The sequence below is a fragment of the Scomber japonicus genome, chromosome 2 (genome assembly GCF_027409825.1).
Source record: "Scomber japonicus isolate fScoJap1 chromosome 2, fScoJap1.pri, whole genome shotgun sequence".
NCBI classification, from domain to species: Eukaryota; Metazoa; Chordata; class Actinopteri; order Scombriformes; family Scombridae; genus Scomber; species Scomber japonicus.
The window spans coordinates 25,068,992-25,089,596 of NC_070579.1; the positions used below are offsets into that span (position 1 = coordinate 25,068,992).

Consider the following 20,605-nt stretch of genomic DNA (forward strand, 5'->3'; position numbering starts at 1 on the left):
AATGACATCTTCAGTTGAAATTGTAACACCCATGAGGTGTGACAATATTACTTATATCTACATGCAAGAGCAGTTTTTATTGCGCCTTTCACTGATTTACAGGAAGTGTTTTTCTGCTCTTTGATTTATTTAATTATCCATCTATCATTATATGGCAGTTGCTACTGTAACCTACTGTACATTGATGTATTATTATATGTTTTGTATTATTATTTTCTTTATAAGCTGCCACAGTTGCAGAAGCCACTTCATTTTTCTGCAACAGCCTACTTTGTATAAAATGAAAGCATCTAAACAATATTTTTTAGTCTAAAAAGCTGATCATTTCTGTTATGCAAATAATAATAAAAAAGTACATGCTATGTTTGTGTGGATTCCTCATGATGATCACCTGCTACATTCAAATTACCACAAAGTGTGAGTGCACAAGTCCTGCTGGCGTTTCAGCAATACACGTCTGTACTTGTAATGAGACCCTATGTATGTCAGATATAGCTTTAGGGTATGATGATGACTATTGTACCAAGAATCAGTAGGCTATTTTAAAGACCAGCTGTATGTACTTACTCTCTGTAGTGCAATTAAACAATCAAATCTACATAATATCCATGCAAAAGTTTGGACGATGCCTCATATCTTAAGATCATATCTCATGTTAATGTAGAGCATAACTGAGTTGGCAGTATTTTCAATGATTAATGTAAGTACAACTTTAAGGTAGATCTGCACTTTGATTTTAAGCATTTCCATTTCATGCTACTTTACATGTCTCCTCCACGTTTCAAACAGAAATATCTTACTTTATCCTAAAACTACATTTTTTGACAGTTGTATTATTTGTTCCTTACATACAGGGCATTGTATGATCTCTTTATGAAATATGAAACTATCCAACATTGTATATAAAGTACTTAAAATTAGCCCCAATTTGACATTTTTCGCCTATTTTACACTGTTTTTACACGGAGTACCCCCTTCCACGACACTGTGGCAATCCCTAAACCTGACAGTCACGTTTCTAACTGTATTTTGCTACATTATTGCCTGAGGGGAAAAAAAGAAAAACACATCCGCCGCCACATTTTTGGCAATTGCGCTTTAAAAGTATGTCATTCAAATCCCGCGCACTGATTGGTCATTATTGTATCTTTCACGCCCCCTGTCGTTTCGAACTGCTCGGTAATTGGTTCTCTTAAACGTCACTACGCTCTTTTCGATTTTTTTTCTTCTTCTTTTACTGCTGCGACCGCATTGCTACAAAGTTTACAGTCGGCACGCTTGAATGTTGCTGAGTTTTTAAAAAAATCGTATTACACTGTAGCAGTGCCTATGCTGTTCTTTGTACATTTCAGTTCGTCTTCATTGTATTGAAAGCCGCGGTGTGTGTTGTGAGGGACGATAAAGGGAGCACAGAGTTGAGCTTCGCATCTGCTGTTGTGGTAGAGTAGTTGGTGTTAAGGTGGAAGTTGAGTGTTGCTCCCACGTTACATGTGCTCTTTGTTGTTTAGTTTACATACAGTGTTACGTTACAGAGCTACAGTGATGTCAGTATTTTTCTTACTTTAAAATGCGTCTGCATGGTAGAAGTGTAAACTAACACGTACTAATATTTTAGTGTGGAAGTTGTTCTCGTAATATAGGACGGTTTTTTTTTCTTTACAATTTAGGCGAAACGTGACCAAATCCCACATTGTGTCTAGAAAAACATGCCTATTAGGCGTTTTGGGGGTCACAGGTCTCTGGTCTCTCACTCTCAAACTCCAAAGTTGTCGTATGGTTACCCGAAAATGAATATTTCAAGAAGTGGATACCGTGTTTTTTCTGCCAACTCTACGACTGCCTGTACCGAGCTGGCCAAGAAGATCACAGAGTGAGTGATTAAACGATACTACCATGACTATTACCATTTAATGTCTGTCATTTTTAGGATTGGCTTGTCTTTGTTACATATTCAGGCCTAGACTGGGCTACATCTGCTCCAGAAACCGTTTCAACCTCACTTTGTCTCAGAGCAAGTTCAATACAAATGTCTTTGTATGCCTTTATCTCACAGCTGGTACGAATCCATAATCAGTGACATCATCAATTCATGTAGTCCACATTTGAGTTCCACGAGGGAGCTCATTCAAATCCATATTTTTTGACACAAAGTGACTTCTTGTTCCTAATATATTCATATAGCCTATCTTAAAGATGATAATGTAAAAGTCAGTGCTATGCAGAAATGGATTTATGGGCTATACCATTGGATAATATGTAGACATTTGTAACACCAACAACATTAAAAGATCATTTTAATCATCAGGCAGCAAAAAGCTAAGTAGCTATATATCAGATGCTAACTTGTATAGTGAGAGTTTTGTGTTACCATTGCTGTGAAGATCAGTCCAAAAGAAAGCCATAATACAGAAATTGTTTTTTTTCCAATTGAAGATTCATTGTTGAGCCCATAAGGGGTCAGTGTTTTTAAACAGTATGTCCCATCTCACCCTTTCTCAGGATAAAAACGTTATGAATGCCAAGTAGCAATGAAAAGAGGGTTTATTCTTTTCTAAGAAGTGGGAATTAATTTTCTTAAACATACACGTTATACCAGGGAGTCCTGGTTGTAGGTTACACAAGGGGAGTATTGTTTTGAATTTAAGGCACTCCAGATAGGCTACAAAAACAAACAGATGTTGTCCACAAGATGTTGGTGTGATAAATAACATCTTTCACGTCGGTTCAACATCAGTCCAATAAAAAAAAAGTAGGAGTCACACCATAAAATTGCAATATAATTAAAAACATAATTGGGTTGGACAGGAACAACATTGTAACCCACACAGCAACAAGTTGTTTTTCAGCTTTTAAAAGATTCAGAAGCAACATCAGTAACAGATTTTAGTGGTAAGAATAAACCTGAAAGAAAACTCATTTCTATATGAGTGCTTGTGAATGTTCCAGCATTTTGAGAATAGTTTGGTTTGATATATTATTTGTCTGATCTTTTACAAACACAACACTGTTGACTTCACTGTCACTTACACCTACAACTTCCACTGTTAGAAACAAGGCTTTGTTTTAGTACTTAATACTTAGTTAAACTGGAGGTAGAATTTGCTTTGGATAGACTTCTGTATTGTTTTATTAGTATAAATAAAAAGATATTGTATATTGCCTGTGTAGTCCTTTAGTCTGTGGTTACAGTTGGTGTCACTTCTTTCTGTCTATAATCATGATGTAAAACTTGCTATGAAATTGTAACTAGTTAAAAACAATTCAAATCTAAATTGAAGCATTGTTTGCTTAATTTCCTTAGGGATTAATAAAGTATCCATCTATCTCTCTATGTTAACCATTAATTCAAAGACTTCAGCCAACTGATCAACTGATCTTGATTGTAACCACAAAATGTTTGCTGTTGAAAAGTGAAGTAAAGAATCTGTCAGCCTTTGAGAAATGGAAGCCTTTTCCCTTTAATCATCATTGCACTTAAAAGTATAGTTGCAAATAAGCTACTCACTATGCACAAGGCTATACAGTGAAGATGACAGAATTGTTGTATTGTATTGTCTTCTTGGTGTTGGTGTGATACGTTCAAAGGACCTTTCAGTTAGAATCATTGTGATGAAAGGAGTGTACTGTGCAGACACTGCAGGACAGATATGCTGTACTCTGGATGTTATTCTGGCAGTGATTCATGGGGTATTCAAAATGGGTAGTAAAACAAACAATACTAAGTATAATGCATCTGAATGATAGACAATGAGACTGACGATGGGAATAATGTGTTTGAAATTCTTATGAAAACAGTGACAGACTGACCTAGATCTCTGCAAACATCAATATCCTCTCTTGTTGTTTGCTTGTTGAAATCAGGGAACCACAATGTTTTTCTCGGCCCTGCAGACGTGTCAGACAGCCAAACAGAAGTTGCACTGCCCCCACAGTGAAAAAGAGCTTAGTTTTCTCAGTTTTCATTGTTTGGCAACATTGCAAAACATTATTAGGGAGATTATACACACTCTGGAGCCCTGTTGTTTTCTTATGGAGCAAAGGTTAAATAACAACATGAGTACACAGAAAATGTTAATGAATACTGTCCTGAATATTTACTGAGGTGTACACGTGGTGCATGGGCTGTGGGTAAACACCCCTTTAACTAAAGTGTTCCTTATTTTTATAACCATGTTATTCTTCACTGAATGTGCTAAATAGATAGTAGATCATAAGCCTGCAAATTGAGTTGCATTTACAATATTCTTGGTGCCTTCCCTTATTAGATCAGTAGATCTATGAACCAAGATGGTGGGCAGGCCCCATATTATTTGATATTTCTTTTTATTTGTCTGCTGCTTTAATGCACAGTAGTTCATAATAGATGACGGCACTATACCAAATATTGGCACAAGTTTGAGAAATGTGGCAGACATACTTGTCTTGCCTGGCAGGAACTGTGCTGACTGTACTGGCAGGGCCTCCCACTGTCACCAAGCCAAGCCCTCACTCATCTGTGGCGTGCCTTAAAGGGCTGTCAAGTTCATGCTTTGTAATTGGCACTATTATGTCATGGTTTGCTTATGAAATTCACAGCATACTTTCCTGCCCAAGGCACAGCTCTATTCATAGTGGGCTTGTTCAAACTTTGACTTGATGCTGCAAAACTATTAAGGCCAATATCAACTTAGTGTCTGTTTGAGCCAAGTGCTTTTTGTGGATTATGTGACGTGTTTTGTTTTTGAAGTTGTAAATAGATAAACAGCCTTATTACACTGCTGAACCTATTAAAACTTTAAATTTGTAGGCTTGCTTCATGACTGCCACACAAATTACTACCAGCAAACTAAACGTAACCTGTGGAGTTTTTTTGTAAACAAATAAATTGTTTACATTTAGTGTATTTCACTGAAATGCATTGAGTCTATCTTTGAGTATGACTCACGCATGGATGATACAAACAAAACGGGGACCCACCCATACGACATTGCTCCATAGCACTGGCAATGGTTGAAAACTGCGCAGTGTACTTTTAATCTGTCACTTTTAAGTTCACTGCTATGATAATTTGGTTTGGAGCTAGAGGGAAAGTGAGTCAGATTCACCCTATAAAGATCATCACTGCAGGGTCACACTCCTGGGTGGCAGCTTATCCAGTCCCGAGTGATTTAAAGACAGTCTAGTACACGCCACAACATTAACACTCTTTAATTAATGAATTACAAATAGGTCTGTGTATGTTTTAATACAGTGTTGCCTGTTTGTTCTTCCCAGACGCTTGGGTGTGGAGTTGGGAAAGTCGGTGGTTTATCAAGAGTCAAATACAGGTAAGGCAGAGAAATATCCATCAGGTCACTCATGTATCCATGTTGGATGTCTTTTTGGTTTTGTGACATCTTACATGGCTTGAACCTACAGTGATTGTGTGTTTTTTTTAATTTTGCTGTCAGAGACCAGAGTGGATGTGAAAGAGTCTGTTCGTGGACAAGACATCTTTATCATTCAGACCATTCCCAGGTGAGACGGAGACAAGCTCTTTATGATTCAATGTGTTTCGTGTTCACAGTTAATCCTATCACTATGTGTAGAGGACTGTCACCCACCTCGGCAGTTCCAATCAGCTTTCTTAACCTAATTGCCTTGATTTTATAGTTCACAGATGTGAAGTACTATTACTAGTACTATTGGTTCAAGTCTCACCAAGTCAGTCATCCCTGTTTCTGACAGTGGCAGGCAGCTGATTTTAGTTTAAAAATAACAGACTGTACTTCAACAGCTTGGCACCAAACAGTAGACTATATTGAACTTCTAGCAAGCCAAACACCCATATATTTTGCAGAAGTTGATGAAGATCACAGTAACTAAAATTACAGTGAATAGTGGAATTTAGATCCAATTGATCTTAATAGCTCTAAATAGATCCAGTGGTGGACAGTAACGAAGTACAAGTAATTCGTTACTGTACTTAAGTAACTTTTTAGCGGATCTGTACTTTACTTGAGTATCATTGTTTTGTGAGACTTTATACTTTGACTCAACTACATTTGGAAGAGGAAAATCTTACTTTTTACTCAACTACTTTCCAAAAACCTGTCGTTCCTTTCAATGTTCCTTTCCACAACATGCATGCGTGACCAGCTGCTGTGACAGGTCCAAATGAACGTGCACCGCAAGTGTACCAATCAGAACACATCGTGTGTCGAGCAGTTTTGGCCCGGCCCCCTACCTGGCTACTTGTCCCAACTTGCCTTCTCCTCCATCCATATCTCTATTAGCATTCATTTGACAAAGTTTCGCTGTCCAGTAGCCTGCCCTGCCAACACATGGAAGTTAAAGAAATATGTGTCTAGTGTGGTTTTCCCCCTCCCTATTAATTCCTAATCAGGTGATTTCCATTTAGTATGATGTGCTTATGATAATTTCAAAAGATATCAATACCAGATATCACAAATGGAAAACATTTTGTTTTCAGGGTGGTGTTAGTGGGCTTTTTAACCTTAAATGACTTGATTGAGTGTATAAAGGACATACCAAGACATTGGAACTACATTACACCAAATTACTTTTACTTTTGATACTTAAGTACATTTGAAGCCAAGTACTTTTATACTTTTACTCAAGTCGACATTTAAAGGGAGCACTTTCACTTTTACTGGAGTAATATTTTACACTAGGTATCTCAACTTCTACTCAAGTACGTGGTCTGTGTACTTCGTCCACCACTGAATAGATCCAAGCTTTGCTAGAGGGTAAAAGAGGGAAGGAATAATGTAACTGTAATCATGTCACTGCAACCAGTTTAGTCTCCTGTTTGTCATTGTTAATAAGTTATTTGCTATGTCGAAGATTGAGGCTCCGACAGAACCTGGAGGGAACATCACATTTTTCCAGTAGGACACTGACCTGCCTGTGTGGGAACTTTGGTTTCAACAAGCTGTCAACAATCATAATCTCTCCACAATACAGTGTTTTTGTTGTTAGTTACTTAGTTAGTTAGTTAGGATGTACATTTAAAAATATCATGTAAGCAAATGTGGTTTTCCTGCTTTATAATGAGGTCATGTTTAGTTTGGCAGTCAGCCATGTGTTTCCTTTGTTACAACTTGATAGTCAAATTACAGCAACCATTAGCTTGTGAGGTAGTGCTGATAAATTAATTAAAATCCTATCAAAATGGAAGTATGGCCTACCGCAATTCTTTTTAGTTGCAGGTGGTGCAAACTTTTTAAAGGAGAAATGTGCATCAAAATACCATTTTAGATTAAATAATATCATGCTGCAGAGATGTCTTGCCCTACACATCATACACACAACATATTCTACTTACGAACACATCTTTCCTAAAGCTCCTTGCAAAAATAATACCATAATCATTTCAGTGTTTTTCAATGAAAATGAGAATAATGATGTAAAAATGATCAATCACTGGAATATCATAAATCATATCACAATTGCAGTATCAGAGAAAGTAATTGCAATTAGATATTTTCTTGAAATGTTGAGCCTTATTTTGAGGTTATTTTGGCTTAGGGCAAAAAGCTGGTTATGGGTGGAGTCCAGCAACATACCATGTAAAAACAACAGTTGATAAAACAGGTTAGTCTTTGCTTCAAACTGTTCATTCTATGTACACAGGTTTATGGGAGCATGATCTTGTAAACATTCAGCTGCTGGTCAGTCATTCCCCATTGGCTCAAAGTATTTGCACACCTGTTCAGGGCTGTTGAGGGTGTGGTATCTAATGCAGTCTCTTGAATTTCATCTGTTGTTTCTCAGAGATGTCAACACGGCAGTCATGGAGCTGCTGGTTATGGCTTATGCCTTGAAGACATCCTGTGCCAAAAACATCATTGGAGTCATCCCCTACTTTCCTTATAGCAAGCAGTGCAAGATGAGGAAGAGGGGATCCGTTGTCTGCAAGCTGCTAGCATCCATGTTAGCTAAAGCTGGTATGAACTCTCATTACTAAGTGGCTGGTACTGCAAGTAACTGGGTTACTGTCAGTAACCTGGATTTGTGAGCAAGAAACCTGGTTTCCATAATTGGGGTATGGTGTTAGAGACTTGATTTCCCCAGCGTACATTTTTCCGAGAGGAAGACGATTTCTCGGCCATTTATAATCAGATTTCTAAATATTTTACATGTATGCATGTGAATGATAGAGCAGAGTGGTAGAAGGAGAGGTACGATTATTATTCATAACAATGCCTCCTTGTATTCAAAATATTTTGCATAATCTTATCCTAAATCTTCTAAATGATTATCTGTTTGCTCATTGTGCAATACCTTTCCATACCAAGAGTGGTGTGAAAAAATACATTTTATACAACTATAAGTCCAGAAATATGCTCTAAAACCATACTAACCCAGACATATTCTCTAATCCTGCAATCCATGTATGTGACTTTTTGTTGTTGCAGGGCTAACTCACATCATTACTATGGACCTCCACCAGAAGGAAATCCAGGGCTTCTTCAGCTTCCCTGTTGACAATCTGAGAGCTTCCCCGTTCCTCATCCAGTACATTCAGGAGGAGGTGAAGCTACACTAAACTGCACACACTCTTCTTTGTCAGCATCACAATGATATTGTTATACTCTACATCAATTCATTTTTGGTACTGGGTACAGGGTCATTTAAAGCTATTTTATATTCTTATATTGTTTCATATGCTGTGTATGGTTAAAGGTCAGGTTATATTCTAGCACTGAAAAGAGTATTTTTGTCTCCTCAGATCCCAGACTACAGGAATGCCATTATTGTTGCCAAGTCCCCATCAGCTGCCAAGAGGTAGGGACACTCAGAGCTTGCTCGTGCTGACATACTTAAGTTTTCTAGTTGCCTTCTCTGTTTTATGCCCATGACTCTCTTCTCTTACTGTGATCATGACAGTTTCCCTCCTCCTTAAGTCCTTATTGTCTTTGTCTTTTCATAATACCAGTTCATGTCAAGTGTGTAGATGCGTCTGTCCAAAAACTTCTTTCTACTCTCTTTTGCCCATGTATTTGTTTGTATGTTTTGTTTTTGTCAGTTTCTTTGACTTTCGTGTGTCTGCGTGTCTGTCTCAGAGCTCAGTCCTATGCTGAGAGGCTGCGGCTCGGATTGGCAGTGATGCATGGGGACGCTCATCATTCAGAGTCAGACATGGCTGATGGTCGACAGTCTCCCCCCTTGTCCCGCACCACCACAGGACACACCGGCCTGGAGCTGCCATGTAAGACACACCTGTGCATATTCACAAGTTTCTCTGTCTCTTTGTCTTTCATCAGGGTTTCCCACAGCACTTGGATTGGGTAAACAAAGGGAACTGCAACCGTTTTGTTGGATAGCAAATTTCCCAGTAGGGGTATTAGAGTGATTGAGTTTTGAACTTTGTATTCATGAGTGAGAAGAATGAGTGCCAAGGTACTCTAGACACAGAAATTATGAACTAAAGTTTAATTGTATAAATTGCTAAACATAACTACTCACAGAGATCTGTGGATCTTTGTTATATTAATTACCATGCTCTTTATAAGATCCAAAATCCAATCCAATCCAAAGCAAAAATATGTAACTTTTGGTGAATAGTGACCACAATTGACAAATGTGGGATAGTGGAACATGCTAAAACATAGTGCAGCATGAGTAGAGAAGAGTGATAAAGTTAATGAACAGTAATGGATCCTGGATCAATTTAACTGGAAAATCTCAAATGTCATGGATGCTGTTGCACCTATTAAAACTAAGACGACCTTGATCAGAAAGAAAACACCATGGAGGAACACTATGATGATAAAGGCTTTAAAAACAGAATGCAGGAAAGCAGAGCGTAAGTGGAGAAAAACTAAACTTCAAATTTCACCTTGGCCTCTACAAACAAAGTCTTTGTAATTTTAACTATGAGTTACTCAAGGCTAGACAGCAACACTTTTCTGAAATTATTAATAAGAACATCAACAACACTCGTACTCTGTTTGCTACGGTTGATAAGCTTAGCGTTTGACACTGTGGATCACAGTATACTGTTGAACAGGTTGGAAACTTGGGCAGGACTCAGCGGAACAGTCCTAGACTGGTTCAGGTCCTACTTGGAGGAGCAGAGTTATTTTGTGACCATTGGAAGTTATGAATCCGATCGAGTGGCTATGACCTATGGAGTTCCTCAGGGGTCAGTTCTTGAACCCCTTCTGTTCAGTCTATATATGCTGCCCTTGGGTCAAATTCTGCAGAACTCTAATGTAGACTAGACACAACAACTAAACTAGACACAGTTATGCAGATGACACACAGATATACCTAGCACTGTCCCCAGATGACTACAGTCCAATACAGTCATTGTGTCACTGTTTAGAGCAAGTAACAAATTGGATGAACCAAAATGTCCTTCAATTAAATCAGGACAAAACTGAGGTCATTGTTTTTGGCAATAAAGAGAAGAGGATTGCTGTCAGTAAACATCTCGAGTCACTCTCTCTAAAAACTAGGGACCAAGTCTGAAACCTTGGCGTGCTGATAGACTCAGATCTGACCTTCAGCAGTCATATCAAATCAATCACCAAAACAGCCTTCTATCAGCTTAAGAACATATCCAGAGTGAAGGGTTTATGTCTCCAACAGACCAGGAGAAGTTGATTCATGCTTTCATCTCAAGTAGACTCGATTACTGTAACGGTCTTCTGATTGGACTCCCACAAAAAAGTATTGTAAACAGCTGCAGCTCATTTTTTCTGTTTTATGTAAAGCACATTGAGTTGCCATTGTGTATGAAATGTGCTATATAAATAAAATGGCCTTGCCTTGCCTAATGCCACATACATGGCAATATCTATCAGAAATCTGTCTTGCTGACATTGGCTAATATTAGCGACCATTAGGTCCTGGTCATACCAGACCAAATAAGGCTGCAGCAACAAAATCCCTCAGTGTACTGAATTGGGTTATACTGCTCACAGTCTCTTCCTTATGCTGCCTAAAATGTCCAGCGTAAGACACGAGTAATGAGAAAGCTGACCCTGCAGTCTCACAGACACACACAGTTTTCTTAGTTCTTTCAGGTCAGGTTTCTTGGTTCTACCCCAGGCATTGTGGTAGCCAACTGTGAAATACTGCAGGCAGTGCCCTGACATTGCCCCTTTTTCTTCCTCAGCCAGATTTATCCCCCCACCTCATCACATCTTATGCTGCCTGCCCTCTTTTCAACTGAATTTTACATCCATCTCATTCTGCCTCTTGACTGGGAAATGTATTTTATGTCAGCTTTCTATTTCTCTTTTCCAGCTGGAGTGAAATCACACTCATTCCAGCCATCTCTCTCTTCACACTTGAATCACTAATGTAGAATTTCAATTCATGGTACAAAAAAGTTTCTATCGTCTGAATACAGTTGTGGGATTATGAAGCTCCTTTTCAAAAAAGCAGTAGCTTATTGTTATTATTACTGTGTTAGTATTATGTCTAATTGTACAGTTTTTAAATATCTTTTGTATGTCCTATCTTTTACCAACAGCAGGCAGCAGACATACAGTCCCTTTCCCTGGGATAGAGCTCCCAAGTATGACCATGATGCTTGAATCCATTTTTGCTTCCTGTTGATTTTTTATTCCTCCCTGCATGGAATGACAGGATGCGTTACTGAGGGCTTCCTCTTACTTTTACATCTGGACAATCATGAATTATAATGAAATGTCGATGAACACTGGTCACGATACTAACATCAACTTGTGGAGAAATGGAAAACAAAACAATTTTTTTCCCTTGCAGACAAACTGCCATAGATGCTTGTTTCAGGAAAACATGTAAGCCTTGATGGATTGGGCAGTGAAGTTGTGAGTTATTGACACCAATCGGGTCAGTTATTTTATTGGCTGATTTTGATTGGTGCCCAGTTAAGAATAGCTCTTTTCTTAGAGTTAAGTGTCTCTTTTTTTAATATGGTCATGTTTAAAAATGAAAATAGCTGCAGCACATTATGTTAGCCTCAATATTACTTTTTTTTTTGGCCATTTATGAAAACAATTCAGAAGCAGTTCGTGAGAAGATTTGTTGCACTACATAAAATAGAATGTAATTACTGCATTTGAATTGACAATATTTCACTGTCCTGTAAGTCTAGGTCTGTGAATATCTCACCTCAGTGCAGAAAACATGCCAGTTCATTTTAATTTGTGCCTTTTTCTAGAGCTAAATTAAAACTGCCTTGAAAATTGATGGTCTTCTTATTGACGTTAGGTATTTCACACACTGGCCCCCTGCTTACCTTTTGAGGTTATGAAGCAATCAGGATGTAAATTATTTTTTTCAAAATATGTTCTCTTCCCTGCACTTTATCTTGATCAACAGGAATCCAAGGGGCATATTTTTGTTGTAGGAGCTTATATCTGAGTCAAACAGGGGATTTTTTTTTATTTGCAAAGAGATTCAAATGAATGAGGAAATGAAACACTTGGAACTTTCCTGTCCCAGATTTGCTGTTAAAGCCATCAGGTTGCTCTATTGACAACAATACATGTCTGTTTATACTTTCCTTTTGGCAAGGCAAAGGGAAAATATTTCATCAAGATTATGAGGTAAAAATCATTTTGCCCCAAGATAATTGTGTGAAGCTCTCAGTCTCACATCCTCTCACTTGAAATGATTTTGGTTCTTGTAAAATTAAGATAGATTACTGGAGTGACAAATTGTGACTCAGACAGTATGAGTAGCGTGGTGGTGTTTTTTTTTTAGTCATCGTAGATGTCAGTCCTCAGGCTGCTAAATGTTAACATTTAGGAGGTTGAATAGAGCCTGAAGACTGATTTGAGACATGAAACACTACATCATTGATTTTCTTTATAATGACTCATGCCAATTAATTCAATTAGATTTGTGTTATGGAATCACATACATTTGAACAGTGCTGATTAAGAACTAGATATTGTTGTTCGTTCATTCATTGCTTTTAATGAACAAAATCATGCCGCAAAATCCGCAAACAATAAAATCATGGCCTGACTGTTCATGTTTTCCAGTTTCTGTTTTGAGTTGTAGGTTCACTAACTGCTTGATTCATTTTTGTTTTTTTAAAAAAAATCAGCAATTTGATTATAGTTTTCTAGGTTTCTTTCAATCCAGAAATCTGTAATCATCCATACACATTTTCACATGCACAGCGGCCTTGCTGTATGGTCTGTGATGAATATTGGAACTGACCTCTGGCTTGCTTTTGTTTGGAGGAAGGTTTTGGCATGGCTCACAGGCACCTGGGGAGATTTATTACTTGAAATCTGACCAAGTACGTTATACATTAGTATATGTCTGTTTGGTATCAGCAACTTCTATTTGGGGGACTGTAAGCAAGCTCAAAGATAAGTTACTCTTTTTGTAACAGGGTAGTTATAAATAATGATTGACTCTGGTCTGGTGGTTCCTAAAAGAGGCTCAGTTCTATACTCCCTTCTTCCTCTACCACCATACCAAAAGTAGCTACTTGCAACTACACCATATACATACTCTTAAGTCTTGTGTTGAATTGAGCATGAGCACAAATTTGTCCCTCAAATAACTTTATTTTGCCAAAAACAGTCTAATGCCCAAAATCACTCAAATGCCCTGCAGTTGTCGGATTGGTGCTGTGGTAGCTGAAAGCTTGTGGAGTCAAGCTGTCTTGCATGATGTTTGGAGGTTTTAACCACCCTTCTCACCTAATCTCTTTGCCCTCAAGAATCCACTCCTGATTGGGATTGCAAGATCCTTTCTTTCCTGATGATAATGTTCCTTTTTATCTGTCTTCCAGTGATGATGGCGAAGGAGAAGCCACCTATCACTGTTGTTGGAGATGTAGGAGGCAGAATTGCCATCATTATTGTAAGACCCCTAGATTTTATGTTATTTACTTTTATTCTTACAATTCAGGATTTCATTCCTCATACTAAAACATAGGACCTCAGAAACAACTGCATTGGTAAGATATAGTGTGAGGAATGGATTTAATTATTGGGTAATCCTATGTCATGATAGGGACATTAAGGTAAATGACTTGCTTAATTGATATGCAAATGTATGGGATTGAATGTTTTCTGTTCAAACACATACAAAAAGGCACCTCTTAAGCTAAATACTTACCTAAACCCACTTTCTCAGGATGACATCATAGATGACGTGGAGGACTTTGTTGCAGCAGCAGAAATCCTGAAGGAGAGGGGAGCCTACAAGATCTACATCATGGCTACACATGGCCTGCTGTCTGCAGAGGCACCAAGACTAATAGAGGAATCTGCTATTGATGAGGTAAAATTATGTGTGGCTGGCAAAATTATCAACTGTCATCCTTTCTCCTTTCACTGAAGTTATAATTCACAGATACATGGGCAAAAACTATATTAAATGCGTTTTAATATGATAAAACTGCCACTTCTAAATTGGTTTATTTACATCGGGAAATGAGAGGCTGAGAAACATGTGATTTGTCCTCCTAAATGTCAAAGTCTTCATTTCTGATTCTGCTTTATAATGTGTCATATGGTAGCTGGAGAGAGCACCAATGTAACAATTTGTTTTAATAACTTATTTGATTAAAAAAAATAACATCTTAGTAACATTGAGATGCAAACTACTAAGAGTTTGTAACAATTTGACTTTCTGTCAATATAATACTTTTTTTGTTGTTGTCAGTATTTATTAATACAGACCTTGTCAAAACATCAGCTGTGTTAGTAAGATACAGTGTGATAATTGGCTGTAATTATTGGTGAGTTATGAGAGTGAAGTTTTCACATAGGAGATCATAAAAGTTACTTTGTTGATGGTTTGTTTATATGCACATGTATGTGGTATCTTCCATGTGAGATTTATTAGTTGTTGCCCATGGGTTAGGGTTGCTCATGTTTTTGATAACACAAATGTAGAAAATCAAGTTCAGAATTAGCTACATGGTTTGTTTTATTTCCCAGTGTTAGCAAAGGTGTACAGATTGGGTACAGATTTTGTGCGGCTTGAAAAAAAAAGGTTGCAGTGCTGCCTGAGAGACTACACTCAGGGCATTAAAACCATGATTATAAAAAAAAAAGAAAAAGTCTGAAACAAATGAACTCTCTGATGTATTGCACCTCCAGGTGGTGGTGACCAACACTGTTCCCCATGAGGTACAGAAGCTGCAGTGTCCAAAAATCAAAACTGTGGATGTGAGTATGATCCTGGCTGAGGCCATCCGGCGCATTCACAATGGAGAGTCCATGGCTTATCTATTCCGCAACATCGCTTTAGACGACTGAGGCAACATATTCCCCGACAAAGCAGTCACACATGACCAATCACACACGAAGACCAAGAATCAACAGTTTACGGTGTGCTCTTTAACTTTATATTTCTCATAGTTTTTTTTTTCTGATCAACATGTTCATAGACATTTGCTCTTTTTACTGTATGTTGCATATGAAGCTACACAAACTGTGTCATTCCTCCTATATGTTACATATTGGGACTGTACAGACAATACAGAGTTTGTTATTTTCATAATATATGCCCCCTACCATCTGGAGACATTAAATAGCACAACATAATGTATCATGTGTGGACTCTCAGTATTTGACTTACTGAGTTTGACAAATAAAGCTATTTCCCTTGAGAGAGTAAGTTGTGTCTTTTTGTTGTTGTTTTTTATATTAAACATTTTTCTATGGTAAAAGTTCATAAGAAAACACCACAGCTTACATTAGAAAGTATGGTTTGCATTTTGGCAGTGGAAGAGTGAAGAAATTCCTCTAACTGTCAGAAAATGTACAGTAGAGCAGCTTCACGCCTCAGACTGAAGTTTCAGTAGCAGTTTCAGTCACACAGGAGGCAGCTTGCTTTATGAAGCATAGAAAAGTATGAAATGTCACACTGCAGTATTCAGCTACACTTGAGATAAAAATAATCATCACAGAGCTGTTTGTCATTTTATGGTTGCAGTATATCATACAGTACAGCACTTATCAGGAAACAGTTTAGTGCTAGAAGAAGATTTGGTTATGCAGGCAGAGTACTGAGCTTAGATTGTTGTAACGTGCCTTGATTTATTTATTTTTTCAAAAAAATTAAAACTGACCTTGTCATGCTGCGTGTGACGTTGTCTAACACTAAAGGTAAATGAAGATTGTAATGCCTCTTAAAATAACAAGATGTGAAATACAATTTTAATACACAATAGATGACCAGTTAGGATGATCTTTGTAACTGTGTCCCCTGATTTAAGGTAAAATTCAACTACAAATATATTCATTCCTTAAAAAAAATTTAAAATAAAAAAAAATATTTATTACTTAAATGCAAGGTTTACATTTTTCTGCCTCTTTACAAGAACAAAAAAAGCTAGAATGTGTCAAATGCCAGCAAACAAATTCAACATTTCTTTGCTGCCTCATAGGTGACTCATCCACTAGCATATCTTACACATTGACACATGCCCAATGATGGCTCAGACAGAGTAAATTTAGGCATTTGACACATTCTAGCTATTTTTATTCTTGTAAAGAGGCAGAAAAAATTGAACCTTGCATTCTAGTAATCTGAATACACCAAAAATACTAATATAATGACATATAAGCAACACATAGCTGACATTACATTACTTTGTTCAATAATCTTGCTGTGTTCTATCCATGACCTTGAACTTGTTCTAAACGCCTCAGAGTTGCTTTAATATGCTGAGGAGCTTTGACCAAGTCCAGGGGCAAAGACATCTGACAAAACCAAGTCGTAATTGTATGAATTGCCTCCCTCACTGCAACTAAAATCTTACCATGGAGTTCTGATCAAAATAACAATGCTAAAGTGAACGTTGTCTTTGTAAAATGCCTACTCTTAAAACTTAAAATATCCATCTCTGACCATAGAGTGAATCAAAATTAAAAGTCCATGTCGTGAGATGACAAATCCACACACCTGAGTGACTGTGAAGCTGCTAGGCCTCCCTCCCTTCATAAATGAACAAGAGTACAGTGCGGAAGAATGTTTAAATGTGGACTGAAAGAGGAACTGCCCACAAACGTTTACCCTGCCACTTCCTCAAATTAAAACAGGAAACTTACTTGGTTCAGTCTAATCTGATGGTGTGAGGTGTGGGGGGGGGACTTGGACCTGAGCACTACAACTGTCTCTGCTCGGCAGGTTGCCTATAGGGGAACCATGTACATCTATTTGAGGAACTACACAATGGACCATTTTGTCAACCGGTTAGACAGGAGTACAGCTGAACCATATAGTATTCAAATGTTATGTTACTGAGGGACAGTTGAGTATCTATTGTGCAACTTTGACTACTGTCCCCAGCTCTGATACACAACAGACTGAGTACACTGAGTCAATCCAATCACTCCAGATTAATGATGGACAATCAGCAAACAATCTTTGAAACTTGATGAAAACTTGAAGACTGATGAAAATGTAATGCCCCCCCATCACTCAAAAATGTGTTCTGCTTCTTGGTGCTACAGTTGGATGTTTGAGCTTCACTGTGCAGAATGATGTATGTGCAGAGTTTAAGACAACCATCCTGTTTTCACATTAATCTGCTGAAAGGAGTGGGTTTCTCTGCGCTCACCTAATCTGAGTTTAACGCCTGTAGGTTACCAATGAACATGATTTGTGACATGGCAAGTTAGTTTAGAGCCAAGTCTTGTCCAGTATTCAACTCAACACCATTTTGTGTAAGTGCAAACACTGATAACAGACCCTTTCAATGATGTAGTAATGACATATTAGAACTTTTTTTGTGGAAAAACCATATTACAAATTATGACTCAAAGTCAATTATTAGTCAAAGGAGACTGTTTTATGTACATCCAAAAACATGTCTGGAGGGAATCTTTAAGACGATAGGAACACAGAGCCATGAAGTTTGAGACAGCTAACACAAAAGTCACTGACAAAATCATTTTTCTCAAAACCTTAAATGTGCACATGTGAACATGAATCAAACACAGGACATCAATTGAAGGTACAACAATGGACACCAGGGTTACACATACAGTGAGTTTAGTTTTAGTGAGTGTAGTATGTGCTTTTCACCAACAGATGGCAGCATATACTTTAAAATACTGTAGGATTGTGACAGTTGAGAAAACCTGGTGCTCATGCTCCTGCAATTCATATTTTTTACCAATTTTAGTCACTTTTTAGAATCAGGAACTAATGCGGTGATAACTTTTGTTGACACTTATGGACTTGGGTTGCCTTATTTTATGACTGCGTGGACGCAGGAGCAGTAATAGTGGAACTAGAAAGTGAACATGCTGGGACTCTAGCCAAGTAAACAGTAATCAATCAGTAAACAGTTTTGTAATGCATGCGTTGCAGTGACAAATCAATTATCAATACAATTGCTTCTCATCGTCACTGTTCTATATTTCACAAGCACAGTTTTATCTTGTATCCCATTTTTGTGTTACACTTCGTACCTAAAACAACATCAAAATATGCATATCCTATAATAATCACTAACAAGCTTTCCACCAAAAGTAACACTTTGCATTTTTCTGACCCTGTGAAGAAAGTACCATGTACCATGGTACCAAAACTCTCAAATGTACCATGAAAGTTCACAACTCCCTTTGGCCAAACTAGCAGCACTGCTATAACACAGTTTTATTATATTGTAAGAGAACATGACCCATGTCCCTGAAGTATCTTATGTTTGTTTATTGTTGTCATTTATCAGAGGTACTATCATGAATCTCTTAAAGAAATTGTTTAATTGTAATGTAATTTACGATTTGGTTATTTACTTTTAGTACTTACAGATATCCTATACATCGAGTACATTAATATCAACAATTTCACACAACTAATTTCACTTTTTGTGCTTATTTATCTTTATTTACACATTTAAATTCACATTACACTTACATGTGTAAATTAAACAACAAAATATGATGATAAAAAATTTAAATTCATAAACAAAAAATTGAATGCTGATTCCAAAATGAAAAAGTGCATTTATAGTCAACATTTGCATTTCACCACTTAAAAAAACAAGAATAATGTCATTCTCAATTGCAAATACAAACTGAAATACAAAAAATGTAAACATTATGATGTGCTACAGGTGAATAAATACATTTTATATGAAAGATATGACTTTTGCACAAACCACAACACACACACATATATATATATATATATATATATATACACACACACTTTTGCTTAGTAAATAATAATCTGTTTGCAACAGTTCAGAAATCTTGATGTTGGTGAACATTTAAATAGAAATCCAAAAGCTATACATTGATCTAATCACCAGCAGCATGTCTCCAAATACGCAGCAACAACATTACATCAAGTAAACAACTGAGCAATTAATGTCCTTTTTCTCCTCCTCATGTAATTCAGATTCATAATTATTCAAGTGGCAGTCTTTTCAAGGTCAGTCTTAATACAGTTCTGCTCCTAAGTGTATTCTCTTCTCAGTTATGAACCTGAAGTGTCTGTATTGGTCCAGAATCAGTTACAGTATATTAAGCAGGCAACTCTTCACTTTACACCCACAATGACTTGAAGTCACATCTTTTTGACTCTCCTCTGTCCAGCAGCTCTGAATTGCACATCATACCATCTCTCGTCCCTTCATGACACACATTTCTTTTTCCCTGCCTCTCATTATGACAGAATACAGCTGTTGGTCTTGTTCATAGGTGGCCGGAAGTTAGTGTCTTTCGGAAAGGTCTCCCTGCGTCTGCGTAATGCGGGACTGAGGCGGCTAGGAAGGTTTGCTTGCTGCAGGAGCTCCTTGAACACCTCCACCACGTTGGCATTTTCCTTTGCAGAAGCTTCCAGATAACTGTTGTTCCAATCCATCTCTACCGTTGACAGCACGTCATCACTGGCCACCTGACGCTCATCTTTCCGGTCCACCTTGTTCCCCACCACCACAATTGGTGTGTACTTGTCCTCCTTGATTTCCAGAATCTCATCCCTAAGGCTCTTGACAGCCTCCAATGACTCGGGGTCATTCACAGCGTACACCAGTGCGAAGGCATCACTGTTTTGGATGGAGAGCTTGCGCATGGCTGGGAAGGAGTAGCTGCCACTGGTGTCCAGGATCTCCACAGTGATCTTGACCCCTCCAATGTCATACTCCTTGCTGTGTAGCTCCTCCACTGTGCGCCGGTGTTTGGGCTCAAAGGTGTCCTGAAGGAAACGCCGAATTAAGGCTGTCTTGCCCACTCCTGCTGCCCCCAGGAACACTAGACGCACCTGGGTCTTCTCTTTCACCTCCAGAGACATGCTGCTTATTTATGACCTGACCGAGTGAAGAAAATGTCACAAAAACTGCCTAAATATACTCACTTCCCCTTAGTGGTTACAACAGTTTCTGTAAAGCTTGACACTATCAATTTCAACAACTGTCAGACTTACTCTCTTCTTTTAAATAGTATTTTCTTGAAAATGTTCCCCTCAGCAGTTTCTTGAGGGCCTTCTTCTTAAGCTTCTTTTTTCTTTTTCACCTGCCACTTTATCAGGCTGGCAGCAGCTCTCTGTTAAAGCTCCTCACAGTTGCCTATTGGGTGCTCCTCTGTGTCTGTGATCCCACTCTGCCTTTTATCCCTGTTTTGGTGAGAGAGCTTTCATTCCCTCCTGCACTTGTAACCAATCAGCAGGAGGCAGCCTGTTGAAGCGTAACATCCAG

At 37.9% G+C, this 20,605-nt stretch overlaps 2 protein-coding genes across 2 annotated transcripts; one reads left to right on the forward strand and one right to left on the reverse strand.

Annotated features, from left to right (window-relative positions):
- Positions 1-1,258: 1,258 nt before the first annotated feature.
- On the forward strand, positions 1,259-15,570 carry LOC128364686 (phosphoribosyl pyrophosphate synthase-associated protein 1-like). The gene is made up of 10 exons (XM_053325280.1): positions 1,259-1,870; positions 5,254-5,306; positions 5,430-5,496; positions 7,756-7,928; positions 8,400-8,515; positions 8,714-8,769; positions 9,048-9,193; positions 13,733-13,803; positions 14,080-14,226; positions 15,051-15,570. Exons 1-10 carry the CDS (start codon positions 1,707-1,709, stop codon positions 15,207-15,209), a joined length of 1,152 nt encoding a protein of 383 aa, XP_053181255.1. The 5' UTR covers positions 1,259-1,706; the 3' UTR covers positions 15,210-15,570.
- Positions 15,571-19,507: 3,937 nt separating this feature from the next.
- Positions 19,508-20,202, reverse strand: LOC128364753 (GTP-binding protein Rhes-like). Its single transcript, XM_053325358.1, has one exon. It carries the CDS (start codon positions 20,200-20,202, stop codon positions 19,576-19,578), a length of 627 nt encoding a protein of 208 aa, XP_053181333.1. The 3' UTR covers positions 19,508-19,575.
- Positions 20,203-20,605: the final 403 nt, after the last annotated feature.

Bases quoted from the DNA above. Each gene is read 5' to 3' on its own strand.
- LOC128364753 (XM_053325358.1), bottom strand. From the start codon at position 20,202: ATGTCTCTGGAGGTGAAAGAGAAGACCCAGGTGCGTCTAGTGTTCCTG.
- LOC128364686 (XM_053325280.1), top strand. From the start codon at position 1,707: ATGCCTATTAGGCGTTTTGGGGGTCACAGGTCTCTGGTCTCTCACTCT. The intron at 5,497-7,755 runs GTGAGACGGAGA...GTTGTTTCTCAG, and splicing joins ATCATTCAGACCATTCCCAG to AGATGTCAACACGGCAGTCA. The intron at 8,770-9,047 runs GTAGGGACACTC...TGTCTGTCTCAG, and splicing joins TCCCCATCAGCTGCCAAGAG to AGCTCAGTCCTATGCTGAGA.